Source organism: Vulpes vulpes, chromosome 1, assembly GCF_048418805.1.
Source record: "Vulpes vulpes isolate BD-2025 chromosome 1, VulVul3, whole genome shotgun sequence".
Taxonomy (NCBI): domain Eukaryota; kingdom Metazoa; phylum Chordata; class Mammalia; order Carnivora; family Canidae; genus Vulpes; species Vulpes vulpes.
The window spans coordinates 17,834,855-17,856,667 of record NC_132780.1 but is presented as its reverse complement, the minus strand read 5'-3'; the positions used below and the strand labels follow the sequence as shown (position 1 = coordinate 17,856,667).

The 21,813-nt window shown below is 47.4% G+C and overlaps 1 protein-coding gene across 1 annotated transcript in view; it reads right to left on the bottom strand.

The window, feature by feature from the left end:
• The window catches only part of PPP2R1A (protein phosphatase 2 scaffold subunit Aalpha), a 37,704-nt gene that overhangs the window by 2,975 nt on the left and 12,916 nt on the right, over positions 1–21,813 (bottom strand). The window contains exons 2-13 of the mRNA XM_026014113.2: positions 20,783–20,873; positions 16,822–16,922; positions 12,474–12,706; positions 11,401–11,548; positions 11,124–11,279; positions 8,526–8,640; positions 8,347–8,417; positions 7,775–7,909; positions 2,481–2,654; positions 2,154–2,214; positions 1,363–1,517; positions 252–394 (exon numbers count right to left, since the gene is read on the bottom strand). Coding sequence (XP_025869898.1) covers positions 252–394; positions 1,363–1,517; positions 2,154–2,214; positions 2,481–2,654; positions 7,775–7,909; positions 8,347–8,417; positions 8,526–8,640; positions 11,124–11,279; positions 11,401–11,548; positions 12,474–12,706; positions 16,822–16,922; positions 20,783–20,873 — 1,583 coding nt within the window. The remainder of the gene's footprint in view (positions 1–251; positions 395–1,362; positions 1,518–2,153; positions 2,215–2,480; positions 2,655–7,774; positions 7,910–8,346; positions 8,418–8,525; positions 8,641–11,123; positions 11,280–11,400; positions 11,549–12,473; positions 12,707–16,821; positions 16,923–20,782; positions 20,874–21,813) is intronic.

Genomic DNA, 21,813 nt, shown 5'->3' with positions numbered 1-21,813 from the left:
ATTTTCTAACCTGTTGCTACTAGTATATAGAACTGCCACCCTCCCACCCCCTCCCACTGTGAGATAGGCCATGGGAATTCTTATTCCACATTTGAGGAAACTAAGATCTTGGGAAGATGAAGAGATAGGCCAAGCTCACACAGCAAGCCAAGAGCCATACAGGGTCTCAAACCCCAGGCTCCAACTTCAAAAGTCAGATTAAGATGCCTAGAACCAGCCCTGCCCATGATGGGGGACGATCCAGGCCTCACCTGTTGTCGAGGATAGGCCCTATCTTCTGTAGGGACTTGGCCACATTGAACCGGACATTGGCGACAGGGTCCCCAGCCATACGCAGGACTGTAGGGAGCATATGCTTGGTGGTGATGTCCTGCCCACAGACCTCAGATAGCACCTGGGGGCGGTCAGTGACAGAGATGTGATTATGCAAAGTTCATGACTAATTTCCATTTCCCTCTCCTCTCACCAGGCCACCTCAGTGATTATCAGGCCTGAGGGTGATGCTGAGCAATATGGGGAACTCTGGGCACAGGTTTACCCACCCTGGGGACAGCTGATTCTTCCAAAGCTACCATCTCCACTAATACCCTCCTAATGCCCCAATACCACTGTCTCCCTATTCTGGAAACCCCCAGCCCAGACTGTCCTGGCCTCATTTCTCCATCCTCAGAATTCCTTTTATCCTCTGGGGATGCTTGATTCCTAACCCTTGGGGATGCTTTCCTTAGCGCGATGCTCTCCAAAGTGGGATATGGGAAGAAATCAGAACACTAAGTTCTATTAATATTTTAAAATTCTATCTTTTTAATTTCTAGTTATGTATATGATTTACTTAAACACATAAAAAGGAGCCCTTGCTCCATTTAACATAACTGCTCTAAAACCTTTGCACATATAGCCAGATTAATCTTCACCACTTCATGAGTAAGGTACTGCAATTACCAGCATGAGTGCTCTATTGGTAAGAAAACTAAAGCACTGAGCAGTTAAAAAGCATCCCAAGGTCTATGACTAAAACATGGCAGAGGTAGAATTAAAGAGTAGCTCTGATTGTAGAACCTGTACACATAACCAACTATCATAAACAAATATACAAATACACTTTGTGGAGGAGAGGGATGCTCAGAAGGGTATGACAGTCACTGTTCAGCAGGCCAAGTCTCCCCAGTCCTGGGTTTCTCACCATACAGGTCCCCACCCTCTGGCCTGTTGTTCCCCCAGGGAATCATCCTTGCCCCATCCAAACCTCACCATGTCTGGGCTCCTAAGCCAGACGTCTTCCTAAAGACTCTTGCCACCACTCCTCCCCTACATACTCCCAGGTCCCTGGGCACAGGCTAGAGGTCAGGTGGGGGCGCTCACATTGATGCAGAAGAGCGTAGTCATGCGGTGCAGGTAGTTGGGGTCCCCGGACATGGCCAAGACCTTAGGGATGATAGTGGCATGGGCCCACTCCTTCCCAAATTTCTCCACCAGCTTCTTCAGGTTGCTGGTGGCTGCCTCACGGATGGCATAGACTGCAAAAGGGCAGGGATTCAGGAGGTAAAGGAATAAGCAGGCAGGGAGTAGCAGTCACCTAGGTACTGGGCTACAGGTGAACCAAAGGGTTTGCTGCGTGCTAAAGATAGGGTTTCTTTTTGTACAGTACCTCCCAATGACTCTAAGACACAGGTTTCACTATTGGCCTCCTTTAGAGATGGGTAAACCGCAGCTCTGAGAAGTGATTTGCTCAAGCAAATCATTCCGTAATTAATACTTGGAATTGTTCCGATACAGACAAATGTTAACCTTAATTTTTACCTGTCACTGAAAACTGTTCATTAGCACTTTTCACAATGGCCCTGAAAAGACTGAGAAGCCCCCTATTTCACAAAGGAGTGTGCTTGAGATTCCATAGCCAGGGATAGGATTCCAGCCCAGGTCATCCACCCAGTAGCCCTCGCACCCTCTCTCCACTGGACCAGGCCACCCCTATGTGATCTGCTCTGTCCCCCTCCCAACCTGCACTTCCCTAGGATTCTAAAAGCAAGGGAATAGGTCCACACAGCAGCAGATAGCCTGGGAAAGTGACTCCACACCCGTCGGCCCAGCCAATGCCCATCCAGCCTTCCTTGAATACCAACATCCTCCTTTGTCCCACTAGAGAGACTAACCATGATCCACAAGCCAGGCCATGCACAAGGAGTTGAGCTTCTCATCAAAGAATTCTACCCCCTGCAGGAGAAAAAAAGGTTAAGAAATCAAGTTTCCAATGATACCCTAGGGAAACACCCACCCAAACACATCGGACACTTCTCAGCTTCACCTGGGGAGCTCCTTTCCCTTCTCTTTTTCTAACTAAAGTCTACTCACCTTATAAGCCCCATTTCCCATGCCCCTTCCTCCTTCTCCTCAGATAGCCCTCACGGGCCCCAAGGATATTGTCATAACCCTAGACACACTGCACACAATGGTGCTTGGTCCCAAGCCACCTTACTCACCAGCTGTCCAGCCAGCAGGGGCATGTACTCAATGATGGCCAACCGCACTCGCCACTTGGCATCTTCAGCCAGTTCCACAATGGCAGGCAGCAGGGACTGGGACAGCTGCCGGATGCCGATTACCTCATTCACACAGTCCAGGTTGGAGATAATGTTGAGCCGCACCTCTGGACACTGAGGAGACAAGAGTCTGAGAAGATGTACCTGGCCCAGAAGAGGGCTGAGAGTTGCCCCTCATCAACTCCATAGAAGTCACACTTCCTGAGGGCCTGCTACTGCCCTGCCCAGCTTCTCCTGAGCAAGTAGCATGCATGGGTTATTATGTGAGGCAGCGTTTTGAATCTCACCACAGACCACAAGACATGCGTAGTTGTTCTGAAGAACCTGCAGGAATTACTACAAAAATATGTTGCTCTGGAAAAAAAGAGATGTGATTAACATTCCCACTCTGCTGCGTGTCAGTTGGGAGCCCATCAGCAAGGGGCAATAACTCCCTGGATATTAATCTGTGACAGAGAAGCATACATCTAGCCTTGAGGGTGGTTGAGGCCATCAAAGTGCCTGCTGGCATCTGATCCACAAGATGCTTGATGTGTGGGAGCTCATTAGTATCAGTTCTCTGATTTTTGTTCTCCCTGCTAGTCTTTGAACTCTGTTAAGGAGTACATCTCATTCATCCTTTATGTCTCCAGTAACTGGCATAGTCTCTGGCCCATAGCAGGTGCTCAATATGTTTCTGCTAAAAGAATGCACAATGGGATAAAGAAATACTTTTGAGCTGCCTGTTGACTACCAGTATTACGAGCACTGACTTACTATATATGTATACACATATATGTTACTATACGTGTACTCACACATACACAGATGTACGTACCCCACCTACTTCCATAAAGTATGTGAACAACATGTAAGAAAAGATACATAAACACAGTTAGTTCTTATTAATCAAACAGAAGCCCTACTAGATCCTTGTGTCAAATTACACATTCCTAGATGGCAGACATCACAAGGAATCCTAAATTGAACCAAATAAGACACAATTCAGTGACTCAAGTAAACAAGTGTGCAGTACAATAAAGGGTTAACTCAGCAGGTCCAGGTTGCTCAAATGAGGCACATTCCTAACAAGGGTTGGGTCCTTGACCAGCTTCTGTGAGAATATCTCTAAGTCTCTGGAATATCCTGCCTGATGAGAGGTCTTTGTGGTTACCTGGGAGACTTGGGCTGTGCCAGACAGACTATGCTAACAACATGACTCCTCAGCAAGGATCAAGCAATTAACTTGACCTCTAGAGGGCCTTGGAGACAGAGTAACTGAGGTCAACATACAGGCAGCTCCATTCTATGGGTATGTGACCAATCCCCAATAAAATCCCTGGAAATCAAGGCACAGTGACCTTCAACCACCTTCTGTGGTTGGCAATACTCTATGGGTGCTGTCACATGTCACCCGTGGGGGATTCAAGAAGCGTCCACAGGACTCCATGGGAGAAGACACTGGGATCCTCATGCTGAGGCTCCCCAGGGCACCTGTTCCCTTGCTGACTTTCATTTGTCCTTTGCCTGTGACCAACAGCAACCACAATTGTAACAGCTTTTCTGAAAGGGTTTTATAGCAAACCACTGAACCTGAGCATGGTAGTGGGGACACAGATGCAGCAAAAGCAGTGAAAAGTAAGGCAACTGCTGAGAAGACAAGACGGGTTCGGCTGGCACCTCTCAAGTAAACTCCCCAGAGTCCTGCCAACAAGTGCCTCTTTCCTTTACTTAACACAGTAAGGCTCTCATTTAGGAACACAAGGCAGACAACTTCCTGCTGGCTAGTCCAATGGCTAAAAAAGAATTCTAAGAACCAACCCCATTTCCCCTCCCAAGATGGTATTATAGTTCATTTCTTTCTAGAGCCAAGGATACTGAAAGAGGGCAGAAATATCCCAGTACTGACCACTGTGTTGGTTTCCTTTTTCTGTGACAGCTGTTTAAATCTTATAGAGTGGTTTCAGATGTTTGCAAAATGCTGATTACATAAATTACATAAACTCAGGTAAATAACTAAACATTAAGTTAACTTTTTTCTTTTTTCTTTTTTTTTTTTTAAAGAGAGAGAGTGTTGGGGGGGAGTGGAGGGGCAGAAAGGAGAGAATCTTAAGCAGGCTCCACATCCTGCACAGAGCCCAATGCAAGGCTCAGAGCTTGATCTCATGACCCTGAGATCATGATGTAAGCCAAAATCAAGAGTGAGACACTTAACCAGTGGAGCTCCCAGGCGCCCCTCAGTTGCTTTTCTTAAATTAACATTGTACCTCACATTTGTAAAAGCCTGAACTGTCATAATGGTTAGAGATTGTATACCTATTCTTTGTTTTCCTTAGAAAGATTTCTGGAGTGAGAACAGCTCCATCTGCCATGCCACTCTAACCCCAGTCTAGGAAAGCGAGTTAGTCTGGACGTGCATGTGTCAGAATCTACTCCAGCAGAATATAATGAAGATGATCCAAGTCAACTGGGTGGACCAAGATGTGGTCAGAGTCAGGGCTGAGAAGGGCAAGGAGAGAGTCTTTCATACTTTCCTCACTTAGTATGAAGGCATCTGTAACACCCAATATAGAGGGAAATTTCTTCTTTGAATATGTTGAAAATTAACTAGATTGAGGTTTCATTGAATAAAAAAACATTTGAAATGCATATAAAACCATCATGATGGCCTTTCTGTACTGTGTGGAGACCCATAGGCTGAGTCTGGCCTATTTTCAAATATGATGAAGAATTAAGGGAGTTACAGCACCTATCCAGGGCTGTGAGAGAAATGTCCTGACAGTGAATGGGCCTCTTTCCTTTTTCTGAATGTTACAATTCTAAAGATGGAAAATACTACATGTATTTATGTACATGTAGTACATAAAGACTTACAACCCACATAAGTCTCACCTCTGGAGGCAAAAAGAAATGAGGACCCAACAAAACCTACTAGGGCTTGCCACAGCACAGGAGCCAAATCACGCCTCCTGCGTCAAGAGACTTACTTCCCCCCATTCCCAAGCATCAGAGAGCCCAACTCAGAAGGCCCAGTGGAGGAACTCTGAACCAGAGCTGAAGAGCAATCCCTGCTGGGGCATCTGAAAAGGTCAGGTATAATTCTGAGACTGAGTGTCAGCCAGAGACCAGAGACAGGAAAAGCCTTTCTCAGATGAGGGCTTTCCCACAAACCACAACTTACTCTCAGAGAAGGTAGAAAAAAACATTTCTTTGTTGAAACTATTCTGATCATAAAAAACAAACAACAACAACAAACAAGGCTCAAAAATCAACCAATAAACCAAGTGAGTGTGTACAGTGAAAGGTTAACTCAGCAGGCCTAGACTGTCCAAAACCTACCCTTCCAAAGACAGGGCTGGCTTTTGCCTCGCTCCTAGATCACCTCTGAGCCCTTGGTATGTAAGGAACAGTGTCCTTAACACAAAAGAAGAGAAGGCGCAAATACAATGCTTTACCCCATTTAAAAAAACAAAACAAAAAAACTCCTTTTTAGGCATACCCAGAAAAAGGCCCTTTTTATTTGGGTAAGTTTATAAACCTTATCAAACATAAAATATAAAGTTTATAGATCTAAAACTGAAATTTTAAATATAAGCCAAGAAAACCATGATGGGTTTTTCTCTTTCCTTCTTTGCAAGGGAAACTGCCCTGGTGCTGTAGGAGAAGATCACCGTGAAGCACTTGCTAAAGGTGCAGCAGGACCAGAAACTGGCTCTGGCTCTGTTTTTGCCCATGTGGGCTCACCTTCACACTCAGGCTGAATGTGGATCTTTCCTTGATGCCAGAAAGCAAAATGCTCCCCCAAACTCTGGTGAGGTGTTAAAAGGACACAGGAGCCAATTTGAGGGACTCTCACCAGCCAAGCTCTTCCCATTTAAGAAGTATATACAAATTATATTTATAACAAGTTATAGCCACAGAAAACATGCCTATAAAAGTAAACGTGTGTGAAGCACTTTACTTGGGTCCTAAAATTTAAGTCATAAAAATTAATTATGGCTTAAACTTTAACAAGTGATACAAATAAATGATCAAAAGTAAGATTACTAAGGTTCTTTTTAAAAGGCACACTGTCTTCCACATAAGAAAACCCTGCTTTGTAATTCTGGGGCTGAGAGATTATCCCATCATAGGCAGAATTTTAAAATGTGCTATTTTGGGGCAGAGCAGAGGATTCAAAGCTGACATGATTTCCAAGCACTGCGTGGGCTGGAGGTGCTGGTGGAAAGAGACTGAGGCCTTTGGCAGCATGGAAGTCACACACCAGTGAACAGTCTCACCATCTATCTGCCTGATCACCACCAGGACAAAAACCATGGAGTGTGCAAACCACCCCCTGCCCTACATGGTCCTGACACCACATCTCTGCAACCACACCTCCCCCACAAGTTTGGTCTCCCTGCACCTTTTCTGGCTTCCCCACTGCAATCTTTCTTTTTGACAGTAACCCCAGGGTTCCTTTCTAACACCCAGATCTGTTCCAGTTCCTCTGGCTGCCCATAGTTCAAGTCCAAACTCCCTCCCTGGCTATCACCCCACAACCTGTCTAGCCATCACCTGGCACATGCTCAGATTCCCTGTACTTTGGGCCAACTGAACTGCAAGGTGTGGTCACAGGACTGGCTCTGGCCAATAAGGAATGTAGGGTGCAAAGAGATGGATGATGGGTGCTCTCTTCTGAGCCTTGCCCTTAACGAGGACTACACTTCCTGCTGTCTAATCCCTTCTGCCTGTATGCTAGCTGGGGGTGGTGAAAATCAGAGCAGCTGCCTCATACCCAAAGAGTACAGAGGTCAGCAGGGCTAACTCCCAGTGTAGGCCCACCTAGCTGTGAACTCTTGTGAAAAAATTATCTTACGTAAGCTACTGTATTATGAGGGTCTTCATTACAGCATCTTCACCTAAATCCCAAGACCTGAACATATCACAGCACCTATGTATCATAGAATCATGGGATTGCCCAACTGCCTCTCTCACCATTAATCTGAAGGTCTCTGAGGAGCAAAACTGTCTTAGTCTTTTCTGATATGCTTGATACCCAGAAGAAGAACTAGCACAGAGCAAAGGCACGCAAAACCATTGCCTAATAAAGTGAAAGAGTGAATGCACAGCCCGGCGTGCCCACCAGTATTCAACTCATTCTAGACTTGAGTGTCAGTTAAGATTCTAGGAGATTTCTGGCCAATCTGGCAAAGTAGTTGACCTACCTGTCACCTCTGCCAACCCAGGTCTCAAGGCCTTCCCAGCACCCTTACCTCATCCTTCAGCTGAGCCAGAAAGAGGGGCAACAGGTGCTCAATGGTGTTGTCTTTGCCCAGGATGGGGGAGAGGCCCATGATGACTGAGGCCAGAGCTGACTTCACGTGTTGGTTGGCATCTGACACCAGCTCCTGGGAGGGAGAAGGAAGTGGGTGCCACAGGGTCAGAACGACCCCTGCAGCAGCAGGTGACCAAGCAGACTTCCACCTCCTAAGAGGCCTGAGCCCTTCTCCTTCACAGAGCAGGGATGATTTAGGGTACAATGGTATAAGGCAGTTTCTTACCTGTCTCACCTACTTCAAGCTCCATGAGCCCTGCTCCTGAAAGCCTCCCACCCTCATCCCAAAGCTCTTGGAACTTTTGAGGGGAACCATTCTCACCTCCAAGCTCAGCCTTAAACTTCAGATTCTGCCTGCACTCGGGGACCCCAACTGCTTCCAACCCAAGACTGCCCGGTCCTAGAAGGCTGGGGATTGTCTGCCTCTGAATGTCCACAAAGCCCAATGTCCACCCCTTCTCTTCAGCAGGCTAAGATCTCCCCTATTCCTCCTACCAATCTCCCCATTACCTTGATGCAGGGTAAGATCTGGGTCATGATCACATTCTCCCGACAGTCAGCAGAGAGATTTTCACAGAATTCTGTGGGAGGGGAAAGGGAGGCAGAGGCAGGTGAGACCTGATGTCCTGGTTCTGCCTCAAGCCCCTTGGACACCCCCCATTTGCTGTGTTCTGGTTGCCAGCACCAACCTTTGACCTTGTGGGAGGCTGCGGCCCTCACCTCAGCCTCACAGTCTTTCATTAGGTTCTGGAAGGCGGGCACCAGGTCTGTCTTGGTGATCTCAGGCCCCACAGCTTTCTGGAGCTGCAGACAGAAAGCAGGGAGAGTGAGAGGGCTGGGCAGGTACTCTGGGTGAATGAGACCAGAATCAAAGTTAAAGGCACCAGAACTGGGGTAAGAAGAACACAGCCCTTGGAATCACTGCTGAAATATACTCCTAGCACCATGGGGTGAGCTTGAGTGAGACTCCAAGCCTCTCTGAGCCCATTTCTTCAAAAGCAAAGTGAGGGCCATGACAGTACCTACTGCATAGTGGTGCTGTCTGCATTAAAAATAATAGGTCTCCTTACTGCTCAAGCTCTTTGGGATAGCGTTTTCTATTATCTGATCCAAAAACATTCTAGTGATATAATGGCTCTTTGGGTTTTTTTTTGTAATTTATTAATTTTAATATTAAACATTCATTTTAATTTATATTCTTCTATATTTTTCAAATTGGTTATCAAACCACATATTACTCATGTCATATAATTAAATGCATCAAGTTTGATGGGGGAAGGCATGCCAGGGAAGGCACCTGTGTTCTGCTTCAAAGCTGGCTCCTGAAGACTTAGTAGGAAGCAGGATAGCTCATGACTAAGACGACAATGAACAGAAACCCTGATGGGCCCAACGCTACCTGGGGCAAATGTTGCCTGTTAGACATTCAACAGACATTTACTAAGTGTCTCCTGGGCACCAGACATTGCTTGAATCTAAAATACTTGCCTTTGTTGAGCTTTTATCTAAAACCCAATGTAGGGCAGCCCGGGTGGCTCAGCAGTTTACTGCTGCCTTCAGCCCAGGCTGTGATCCTGGGGACCTGGGATCGAGTCCCATGTCGGGCTCCCTGTATGGAGCCTGCTTCTTCCTCTGCCTGTGTCTCTGCCTCTCTCTCTCTCTCTGTCTTGCATAAATATATAAATAAAATCTTTTAAAAAATAAAATAAAAAAAATAAAAAAAAAATAAAATAAAATAAAATAAAATGAAACCCAACATAATCCCGTTCATGCTGTCCAGAAGCCAAGGATGGAAGAATTGTCTTTAACCATGGTACTGAGCCTCCTGGGAACAGTTTCACAGGAACATCAATGGTCCCAGGAAATGTCATCCTGAGGCTCTGAGTCCTTCCAGCGAACATGATGTAAATAAGCACACTTACGGGAACATGGAGCCACAGGGTGGAGTGGCTCCCATGGCTCAAACCCCGAGCTTCTCTCCAGCTTTCTCTCACATGGGGACCTTAAGAGGAAGCCCTGTGTGCTCTCTCACACTGGCTTTGGACTCCCAGGACCCCACACACGCCGTCCTTTTTGCTGGAACACAGTCCTACCCCAGCTCTCACCCATCTGTCTTCTAAAACTAGCTGCAGCACCATCTCCTCTTCTCAATGCCCCATGCAGGTTTGTCAGATTGGCACTGACAGTTTCCATCTAGCTCTGTGGACCTTCCCCTTCAGGCTACCTGCTCTTTGGAGGCTAGGAATGTGCTGAATCCACTGAATCCCCAGCACTCATAAAAGGGCTGGTGATCAATAAACATGATGACAGGATATGCAAACTTGGGTCTCTGTGGAAAGAGCACTGTCTTGGGATCTTGCCCCTGTCCTGTCTGCCTGGTGATGTCACTCTGACCAAAGTTTTGAGCTGTGCAACAGGCTGAACTACTGAGCCTCCAAAATTGGTATATTACAGTCCTAACTCCTCAGTACCTTAGAAAGTGACTGTATTTGAAGACTGGATTTTGAAAGAAGTAATTTAGGTGGTCCTAATCCAAAATAACTGGAATTCTTATAAGAGGGGGAGGTTAGGACACAGGTGTGGCACAGAGGGGAGACCATGTGAAGATGCAGGAAAAGAACATCTACAAGCCAAGGAAAGAAGGCTTGGAGGGGCACCTGGGTAGCTCAGTTGGTTAAGTGCTGGAGTCCTGGTTTTGGCCCAGGTCATGATCTCAGGGTCCTGGGACTGAGCCCTTGGTGGGCTCTGTGCTCAGTGTGGAGTCTGCTTGTCCTCTCCCTCTGCTCCCCTGACCCTGCGCTCCCAATAATTAATTAATTAATTAATTAATTAATTAAAAAAGGGAGATCTTGCTTGGAAAAACCATCCCAGCTGACGTTTTAATTTCAAACTTCTAGCCTCCAGAACAGCAAGGGAATAAAGTACTATTCCAGTCTGTGGTACTTTGTTATGGCAGCCCCCAAAACTAACACAGGCCAGGCCTTCTCTTTTGTAAAAGGAGCTGTTCTATTATGATGAAAGCACACACACACTACCATTCTCTGCTCCCAGAGCTCTCCACAGAACAACCTGGCCTCAGAATCCTTCCCTACACAGCATTTTAGGTTGCCACTATTACTCAACGAGCATGGGCATTATGAAGTGAGACCCAGCCAGATGATCAGAGATCTTATTGCTCAAACATCTGATAATCTGTTTAACTAAAACCCCAGCTCCTATATGTGGCACCATCCCTACCCCTCTGAGGGCCTCAGTTTCCCGATTTGTGAGTTGTTAACAATCCTCACTTCTGTGAACTTGTCGGCCACCATGTATCGGACACGCCATGACTTGTCCTCAGCAGCCTGGCGAAGGGTGGGCATCACCAGGGCTTCCAGATCTTCCTGGGGCAGTAGCTGGGCGATGTTCACACATGCCTCCACTGCCAACAGTCGCACTGAGTCCTAGGGAGAGGATCAGAGCAGGGTTAGGACACCAGAGGCCCATTAGCTCTGGGACTCCCTCTCAGATACAGGGTCTGCCAGGGGAAGGAGATGGAGTAGGCGGCTGGGGAGCAGAACCCACCTGCTCGTCAGAGGCCAGGTTAGAAAACATGGGGATGATCTCACTCTTGACATTGTCCAGTTCCAGCACCTTGGCAAATTCCCCCAGTTTGGAGGCTGCGGCCCGCCGCACCATGGGGGTGTCATCTGAGCACAGGTTCCGGAAGTACCTAGGAGTTGAAAGTGGGACTCAGGAGGAGGAATGCCTAGGATCCCACAGCAGCATGGAGAGGCAGTGAGGAGAAAGCACAGACTAATCATGCAAGTCTGGCTTTGCCTGAGTGACCATGGGCAAGCAACAAGCTCTCTTAAGTCTTCCCAGGCCTATAAAAAGCTAATGGTGACCGTTCCCACCGCACAAGGTCATGATGAGATTTAAATGAGATAACGTGTATAAAAGCAGATCTATACATTGTTAGGCCCAGTGAATGGCAGGTGCTGACCCTATAAAGTTGTTGAGCTAAGATGCTGGTCAGGAGTCCCCCAAAGGTTTTAATTTTACTTTTCAGGAGTGTGGGGGAATGCATGCATGCACATACACATGCAGATCTCTAAGCACATATGGGCAGCTTTAAGCCAGTATTCTGTCCTGTGTAAGAGCTCAGGGCCTTGGCTTGCAGCTCAACAGTCTGTGGAGTTGGTGAGTAAAAACAGTGCAGAGTGGGGGAACACATACTAATGGGAAGTTTTAAACCATTAAGTTTTTAATTTTCATTCACTGTTCCTGGAGGTGAGCCTTACATACAAGGAATTCTCTGGGGTATCAAGCCTAAGGGCAAGAGGGTGGAGCAAGCAGCCAAACTTCACCAGTGTATCTGTGCAGGTTCTGGACCAGCGGCAGGTCTAAGATGGTAACGTCACAGGGTGGGGTGCTTTTATGGGCCAGAGTCTGTTCTAAGCACTTTATATGTGGTAATTCTTGTAAATCCTCACAATGCCCAAAGGGAGAAAGGAGCTATCAATTCTTCATTTCCTAAATGAACAAGAGGCTGTGTCTGGATCAGCCCTGGGCACACAGGCTCTCTAAGGCACGGGTGTGGGAGTGGGGGCAGAGCCTGAGAGAAGGGGTCAAGCTGAGGGGAGGCTGAGACTCACTGTCGAAGTTCTGCCTTGACGGCACTGGACACGCGGGGGTAGCAAACAGAGAAGAGGCCACAAGCCGAGGTGCGGGAGGTGAACCAGTCGCCACCCGCCAGCCGTTTCACCAGTGGCACGAAGTGGGCCTCGAGGTCAGAGGGTGAGTGCTCATGCGAGATGGCCCGCAAGGACTCCACCGCCTTGTCCCGCACCACCGTCTCCTCCACCGTGGCCAGCGACTCCAGGGGTGGCTGCAGCATATAGTACAAGGTCACAGCAGGTCTCCTCCCCACTACCCCAGCCTTGACCCCAACCCCATGCCCTTTGTAGCTCATCTCTTCTGAGAAACCTTCTGTGACTTCTCCATCCCAGCCTTTACCCAGCAGGCCTTCCTGAAGAGCCCTAACAAAGAACATCACAAAGAGGTCCTTGAAGGAGCTTCACTGGGGGCCATGAACCTCACAATTATACACATCGCTTTCTGAGCAGAAGGCCACAGCTGTCATTAGTTCCTCACAGTGCACAAATTGTGGATACTGACTGGAACATCTCTTTGCTAGATGTTCTAAGCAGGGTCACTGTGTCACACAACTTGGGATGGGGGAGGGGACAACGCTGGCTCTGTGAAGGTCCCATGACAGTCTTCATTTTACAGAAGCGGAAGCTGAGGCAGATAAGTTCAGTAACTTGCCCACGCTAGCGCTAGCTCCAAGCCAGGATCCAAACCAGGCCACCTAGCTCCTGAGCTTGCAAAGGGTTGAAAGCATGGCTGTGGCTTCTGATAGGCGACTGCCCCCAGGAGCTCACGTGACTGGGGAACCTGGGGCTCGGACTGCAAGGCCTTGAGGGGTTGTGCTCCTTTAGGGACATTGGACTGGCTTATCACTACGTCCCCAGAGCCCAGCAGAGCTCCTCAGGCAGGGCGGGAACTCAACCATTAGACTGTAAAAAGAGAGGCTTAAGTGATTCTAGTCTGTTCAAATGAAAGTGTGAAGGTCTGCACTCTGAAGTCCAGTGTGGCCTGACATGTGTAGAAGGCAGGAAATCATACCTGGAAATGGCTCCAGGGCCCAGGCAGGCAACAAAATGGAGCAAGGAGCAAAGGTGGTGGGTGGGGACAATGGAAAGAGGCAGAAACTGTGGCAACTAGCCTCAGGAGGACAGCTGCTTCCCAGCTCCATCAGCTGCCACCGTAGGAAAACACAGCTGGTAAAAGCAAATTATTTTCCAAAAGCAGCCAAAAGGGCCAGTTGTGTATATGCCAAAAATCTCATTTAACATGTGCTATACCATGAACACTGAAGCCATTATGCTGCTTGAAATAAGGCAGTCAGAAATGGTCACTCGTTGTAGGATTTATTTATATGCAGATCCTAGAGTTACCATATTCATAGACACAGAAGGTAGAATGGCAGGCTCCAGGGGCAGGGGAGAAGATATGGGAAATTACTGGTTGATGGGGACAATTTCAGTTTGGGAAGAGGTTAGGTGGCGGTGATGGTTGCACCACAATGTGAATATACCTAATGCCACAAAACTGTACACTTAAAACTGGCTAAATTTGTATATTTAACCACAATAAAAATGAACAAAAAAAAATCTCATTTACAAAAGATTGACAACGATTCAAAAGGAAAACATTAACACTAGGCCACCAAGTGTGTGGCCTCTGTCATAATACCATGCTATCACAGGGTTCCTGATTCTGGACTGGTTCATGGAAGTATGGCCGAAGGTGGTGTCACTAGGCTACCATAGGAACTGTTCCTCCTCATTCTGGGGTTTTCTGCTTCCCAGGCTGGCATATGGGATGTGGGTACTCAATCAGTATGTGATGAGTGATTCTGGGTGGAGCTTAACCTGTTCCATTCAGAGAGAGTAACTGGTCATAATAGAGGCCTGGGAACCAAAGCCAAGCAGTGTTTAGGTCACATGATGGTGTCTGCCCTAGTGGGTTGCTATAGGCTGTGGTTCTCGCAGCGAGGTCTGGACCACAACAGGATCACCCAGGAGACCAGGCTCAGCACAAATAAAAAAAAATCAGTGTGGGGCCCAGAAAGATGCAGGTCTAGGAAACTTCAAGTAATGCTTTCCCACAATGAAAAGCTATACTGGGGGGCCTCCCTATGAAGGAGAGAGGGTAGAGTTCTCAAACCCAGAGAAGATACAGGGGAGGAGAGAGGTGTGAACCTCCTAAAATCACTGTACTTTTAGGAGAGGCTCTAGAGTTTTCATCAGATTTTCAAAGGGATCCACAATTCCAAAAGGGTTAAAAGTTGTGGATACAGAATCAATCCTTATGCTGTAGCTACATGGATCCCTATGAAATTAACTCCATTTCACCTCTACAGAGAACAAGGGCTGGGATTGGCTCTGACACACCTCTGGGTTCCCAAGGCCCATAGCTGGTACTCATGTTTGTGGAATGAACAAACTGCACAGTAGCCATTTTCCATTTCTCTTTGTCAAAATCCAGATCCACTGCTACCTCCTCCAGGAAGCCTTCACTGACAGCTCCCCCATCCCATCTGAAACAGGTGAAGGGCTTCCTCCAGGTTCTAAGGTCCCCCAGCTTCTCTCTTGTCCAGCTCTAATCAGCCTATAGAGCAACTGAGAGCCCCTGAGAGGGTAGTAGAAAGGAGCAGCAGTGGTTAAGAGGCAGGGGACTGGGTTCAAATCCTGACAGTCTCTTCTCAGCTCAGGCAATTCTCGTAAACCAGACCTTGAGCCTGTTTCCTCATCTGTGAACTGGGGCTGGTACGAGTATGTATGTCACAGGGTCACTGAGGGACATGACAGGTGACTGTGTGCAAGGTACCTACAGGCACCAAGAAGCACTAGCATTCGGACCTGGGACCTGGCCTCTGGGTTTCCAGTGCTCCCTGGACCAGGGCCCTCAGGATATGTCTGCCAGCTGATGTGAACATCATGAACACCAGCCCCAGAGGCCTTGTGACTCTCCCTCAAAGTAAGTGTGGGATGACCCTGACCTGGTAAGGGAAGGACTCCAGGGTTCCAGTCCTGCTCCCCAGCAAGCCTGAGTCTTATACCACCTGAGGGCCCAAGGGACCCTTGTTAAAGCTACAGGATCAGCGTTTTCTGTTCCCAAGTCCTTTGAGGTGCTGCTGAAAGCCACAAATTCTCTCAGAAAAACTGATAAATGTTAGGGCTTGCAGAAAGTTTCAAGGGACACACAGGACCCTTTTCAGGCTGGTCCCCAGACCTCATCATGTTCCTTGTGTTAAACAGCCCTAATCTGTGTAAAATGTAGGAAATGATCACATTTGCATACAATTGTCTACGTATACATACACATCAATTATCCACGCACACACAGATGAAAGCTGACAGACTAGAATTTAATGATAATTATCCAATTTCTTCAGACCTAATACTGCTTGGAAGAAAAGTTACCATATCTGCTCAAACCCCAAATTCCCCCAATTTTAAGAAGTGCCATTATTTCACACAATGCAAGGAGGAAGAAGGCTGCTAATGAAAAGTGTTAAGGCATCATTAAGCGCAGATGTCAAATATAAAGCTGTGTCTTTAGAAACCATGACATACAGAATTATTGGGGCAGGGTGAGGGGAGGGGAGCAGGTTGTAGCAGTGGCCGCGGGCTCTGAGGAACAATGAAAACCAGGGGACTGGGAAAGCCCTGAGGCTTCTCCTTCCCAGATCACAGGACTGGACTCTTTCCCTGGTGACAATGGAATTCTCCTTTGTCTTCTCACAAATAGCAGTTACTATTAATATCTGACCCATCTTTGTGTCCCTAGCCATCACCAAGAACAGGGGTGCATAGGCAGGCACCTAGAATCCCAACTCTGCTACTACCTGTGAGGCCTTGGCCAAGACACTTAATCTCTCAGATGCCCAGTGGCTCATCTACAAAATAGAAATGTCTCTACCCCAAAGGGTGGACATGACTTCAAAACATACAGCTTAATGACACTGGCAGCTAATACCTGATGGTACTTGCCATGTGCCAACGGCTTAAATTAATTTTGGGGGGGGGGGGGGGGGGCTTAAATTAATTATAAAGATGTTTTAATGACTCCCATTTTACGGATGAGTAAAGTTTAACAGAGAGGTTAAGTAACTCTTACAAGTCACACAGCAAAGAAGTGGTAGTACTCAGATGGCTTCCACACCCAGAGCCCTATATGTACAGTGCCAGGTAGGGCCTGGCACTGGTCAGGCGTACCCAGCTAACAGTAAGGTAAACAAGTACATCTTTGGTATTGCTATATGAATGCCACTACTAATCTACTGGATTAAAGAGAATGTCCAAGGCTTGCCTGTTCCTTGAAGGTGACCCCCAAACGGGTGGGCAAGGGGACCTCCCTGCCTCCCAGACTCACCAGCAGGCAGTGGACATACTCGGGGCCTCCCACCAGCGTGGTGAAGGTTCCCAGCTGTTCCGCCAGGGCCAAGAGGACCTCATCCTCATCGTAGATGGTATCTGTGGAACCAAGACAGACTCTGTTATAGCCCCACCCCAAAGCTGACCCAAGACTCTGGGTGACCCAAGCTGGGAGCAAGCAGGCTCCATTCTGTAAGCACTCAGTCTCTCCCCCCTCCACTTGAGCTGGTACACAGATCGGAGATGCAGACTTGGGTCAGGACAGAGCACCAAAGGCCCCCTTCTGCCCTTTACTAGGTGAGGGACACTGGGGGAGTGAAACCAGTCTGCAAACCCACTTCTGCACCTGCACCCACTTCTCTGAGGGAGAATTACAGAGGAGCACACAAAACCATGCATATAAGCACAGAGCCTGGTCAATGGGGGCTTTTCGCTTTGGTCCAGCTTCTTTCTTCAGCACTGCCCTCTATGCCAAGAATTAATTTTTCTCTTTAGCCTGAGAAATTCTCCATCCTTCTAGACTCAGTTCAGGTTTCCTGACCAGACCAGAGCACATCCTTTCTCTACACTCCCCTAAACCCCAAGCCACCTTTATGAAAGTCCTTATATTTGGAGTCCAGGACTGGCTCCTCTCTGTACCCCAGTTTCTGCTAGAGATGAGCACAGTAGCTCAGTCCAGGTGTGCTAAAAGAACGGATGACTATGTAAAGACAGAGCTGCTGAGTCCTAATGCTCAACCCAAAGGCCTTTTTCAACTGCTGACCCATATGGCAGAAGATGCTTCCATTAGAACTGCTGACTGCTATGGCAGAAGATGCTAGCATCCCTGGCCTCTATGCTGGCATTTCAACTTTCTGAGATTAAGCCAAGTATACAGCAACCCAGCCAGGCATCCCAGGCCCCCCTGCAGCTGGAATGCCACGTGACCATGCCCTGGTCAATGCTACTTCTATTCACACGTTCAAGCTCTGAGTCGCTTCCTCACCACCACCCTCTAAGCTCTTGGGGCTGTCATCATCTTCCTCACCTTGTGGTGGTTCTCTGCTCTCTCTTGGCTGAGTGTGTGGCCATTCACTTCACCTGTGAGTCTGTTTTCTCACTCTACATCCCAACAGAGCTGTGTGAAACCAAAGCGAAGTGATGTTTTCTATGAGGAGCTTAGCATGGGGCCTGGCCCAAGTCAGTGCTTCAGAGAACACAGGCTAGCATGGCTCCAGGGCCACCAGGCCTGGGTCCTTCCTAGCCTCAGTTTCCCTGGCCCTCTCTGTACATGGTTAACCTCACCTGGTATTCAACTCAGTATGCGGTCCAGACTCCTTGGTGAAGCCATGTTCCTGGAAAGCCAAATCGGAAGGAACTGCCAGCACTTTGTATTTTCATGGTCCCCACCTCTACAGAACAGCCTTCCCAGTCTCCCTGTTCTGGACTCAAAGGCTTAGGGCCACCTCCTCCCCACTGCTCTGAGGCTGACCTGTTGACCTTCCACTTCAGTATCACTCTGACGACCATCTCTTGCTGGGTCACTGCAACTGCTTCCTAACTGGTTTTTCTGCTTCTACCCTGGCCCCCAAACCACTCAGCCTCCTCCCAGAATCCTGAGTGATTCTTTAAATCATGACACTTCCCTACTTCAATCTTCCAATGGTTTCTGAGAAACATGAATTAAAATCTAGACTCCATATATCATGATCCCACATTATGTGGCCACTGTACTAATCTCCAATTCACATCTTCCCCCTAACACTCTGTCCATCCTGCTCCTGCCTCTCCCCGTACTTGGAACATTCTTCTCCTAAAGTCCTATAAAGTAGGTGCCATTCAGGTCACATCCCCAGGAAGATTTGCCCTGACCACTAGCAGGAATCTCTCTTACCATTATTCCCACTTTCTCTCTCTAGCCTCATCACTACCTATTTCCCTGAAAAGGAGCTCCATGAAGACAAACTTTGATTTGTTCTCCATCTCACAGCACATAGTGGTGTGCATTAGATATTTATGAAATATGCAACAAATGGCCTACATCAAAGTATTTAACTGTACCATGTATTAGCTTAAATGAACCCAGATCTTTTAAATAGAAAAAATACTCTTTCTTGAACTTGAAGAAATGCGATGGCCACAACTAAAGGCAGGTATCAAGCCACTCTCCTCTGCCTCAGGGAACCTGCCTTCGTATACCTTCCCAATAAAACCACAAGGTGTTTAAGACAAATCCAGGACTTCTGGGGATACTTTTCACCAGTTTTTGCCTAGGTACAAGTCTTTAAATGGCAAGTGACTTTTTAGCCACCAGCACACATAGGTGATTTGACTCACCTTGGACACATCCACATCTCACTATGGCCAAAAATTACCAACACTGGTTTCTAACACAGTGAGACATCAGGCAGTAATTCTCCCTTCATAACACTGTGAATGTTCCATAGGCCTGAGCTCAGAGAGGGCTTTCATCTTGTTCTATCTGAAACAGTAGCATCTTTTCTGAAAGATGCAATGTATCTATTGCTATTTTGAATATTTTGCAATGGGTAAAGCCAAAGCAAAGAAAATCTGCCATCACTTAAGGACAGCAGCCCAAAGAAATCTGTCTTGAAAAGTCACTAAATCTTAACAATGGCCCACATATTAGAGGATTCCCATTTCATGTAAGAAATGAAGCACGTCATAGCTGGGACAAAACCAGGCAGCCCAACCCCACAGTCTGTGTTCTCAGCCACTGACCCCAAGCTGGCTGCCTCTGCTATTTTTTTGCCCATCTCACCCTGCTGTGTGCACAGGAGGTTATTTTCTACATCTTGGCCGCCCACCCTCCAGCACTATCTGTCTTCACCTACAGGATTAATCCCAGATTGCTGCTTGGCACTCAGGACTGGCAAACCCACCACCCTACCACCCACCTGTCCCTGTACCTCTGCAGGCCTTCATGTCCCCACATGTCAAAAGAAGGAACAATAATCTCCGCTCCCTTCCTCCCCAGCATCTCCATTACACCCCAATGACAGGATCAGATAGGAGTCTCACTAGTGACTGAGACTTCAGCTGCAATTTCAACTACTATACAGTAGTAATAGGAATAGTGGGAGCAGAGGATTTACTACTAACTGGTGGACTGGTGTGCATTAGATACTGTGCCAAGTGCTTTGCACACATCTTCAGTCAGGAGTGCATGGGGTAGGGCAGTCTAAATGCTAACACTTAGGAGCTCTTCCCATATGCTGAACACCGTGTGAGCACTTTACATAGCATCTTATTTAATCTTCGTATTGGGTTGTTCTATTAAGCCTATCTCACACATGAAGAATCAGAGGCAGGCAGCTGTGAAATACCTCGTCCAAGGTCACAAAGCTAGAAAGTGGTGGAGCCTGGATTTGAACCAAGGTCACCAGGATCCTGAGTCATTAACCAGTGCTGTAAAGTCTGCAGCTAGCATGACTAGAGTCACCTCCTCACTGTAGGCAAATGCACTCCTTCACCTCTTCATCCTTAGTGTCCTCACCTACAAAGTGGGGTCTTCCCCACCTTAAGGAACCGTTGTGAGATTAACACAGGGAACAATGCCGATGTGCACTTACTGAGCACAGTAAGGACCATGAGCTAACCCAATCCTCAGGAGAGGGTTTAGAGCACCTCCTGGCACAAGGCAGGCAGAAGACAAACGTCAGCAACTACTACCGTTACTTAATGCTCACATCAATGCTATATAGCACATGCATGTTTATCTGTACTTTATATGTAAACACTGTAAGGAACAGTTAGGTTAAGTAACTCATCAAGATACCAGCTTCTGTTAGTGCTGTGATTCAAACCTGGCTCTATCTGCCTGCAGAACCCTTTCATCAATCCTGCCCCCATCCCACCATGCTTGGCACAGGGTGGATACTCACAATCTTAAATCCCCAAAAGGAACCACCCCCCAGGTGTCCCCACTCCGCCTGGGCCCCAGAAGTCCACCTCCTTACCTGTTAGAAAGGGCAGGAGCTCGCTGCGGGTCCTTTCCACCCCAAGGGCCAGGGCAATGGTGGACAGTTTCTTGATGCTGTTGAGACGAAGCTAATGAGAGAAGAAGAAAAGCAGAGGAGTATGTTAGCAAGTCCAGACTTAGGGGTACGTGACAGCTCTGGATCCAGGCAGCTTCTGGAAGCCTCATGTGGGTAAGGATGTGGAAGAGTAACTTGGCACACGCCTACCAAGTGACAGAGTCAATAAATTACAATGGTAGCAGCATCCTCAGCAAAAGTACCTACTGAGTCTTACTGAGCAAACAACCATTCAGTGGTGCTTTCCAAGACCACTCTCTAAAACTATATACACTGCACCCCCACACACTTGATCCTTCTCCTCTCTTTGGCCCCCTCTTGCATTCAGCACCACCTGACATGCTCAAGTAGGAGCGGCCATGTTCCAGCAAGTTTATTCTGAGCCAGATCAGAGGCTGGGCACTCACACACATAGGTGCTCTTGACAACCTAGTCGTCAGAGATATTATAAGCCCCATTCTACTTAGGAGGAAATAGGCTCAGGGAGCAAAGTCCCTTCTAAGGGTCACACGGTACATGGTGTGGGGCAGGGACTGAAACCCAGGACACCAGCTAGCAGTGATAATTGCAGAACAAACAATATTATAACAATGTTGTATATAAACAGGAATACTATTAGCTGTAGTAATGATAGCACTAGCCTAATGGGTTGAATAGCGGCCCCCAGAAGATATGCTCTAGTCCTATCTCCCAGTACTCAAAAATGTGAAAATAGGGACTTTGCAGGTGTAATTAAAACAGCATCTCATGATGAGATCATCCCAAGTTTAGGGGGAGCCCTTGTGAAACAGAAAAAATGTTTACTGGTATCTGCTCTGCACAGAGCTTCTAAAATCCTCACAATTTCCTAAGTGATAAAAACACTAGGAGTATCTTCTATTCTAATACTTAGTTTATAACCCTGATTCCTAACACAGAGCTCCTTAATCCCTTACAATTTCCCGAGTGACAGC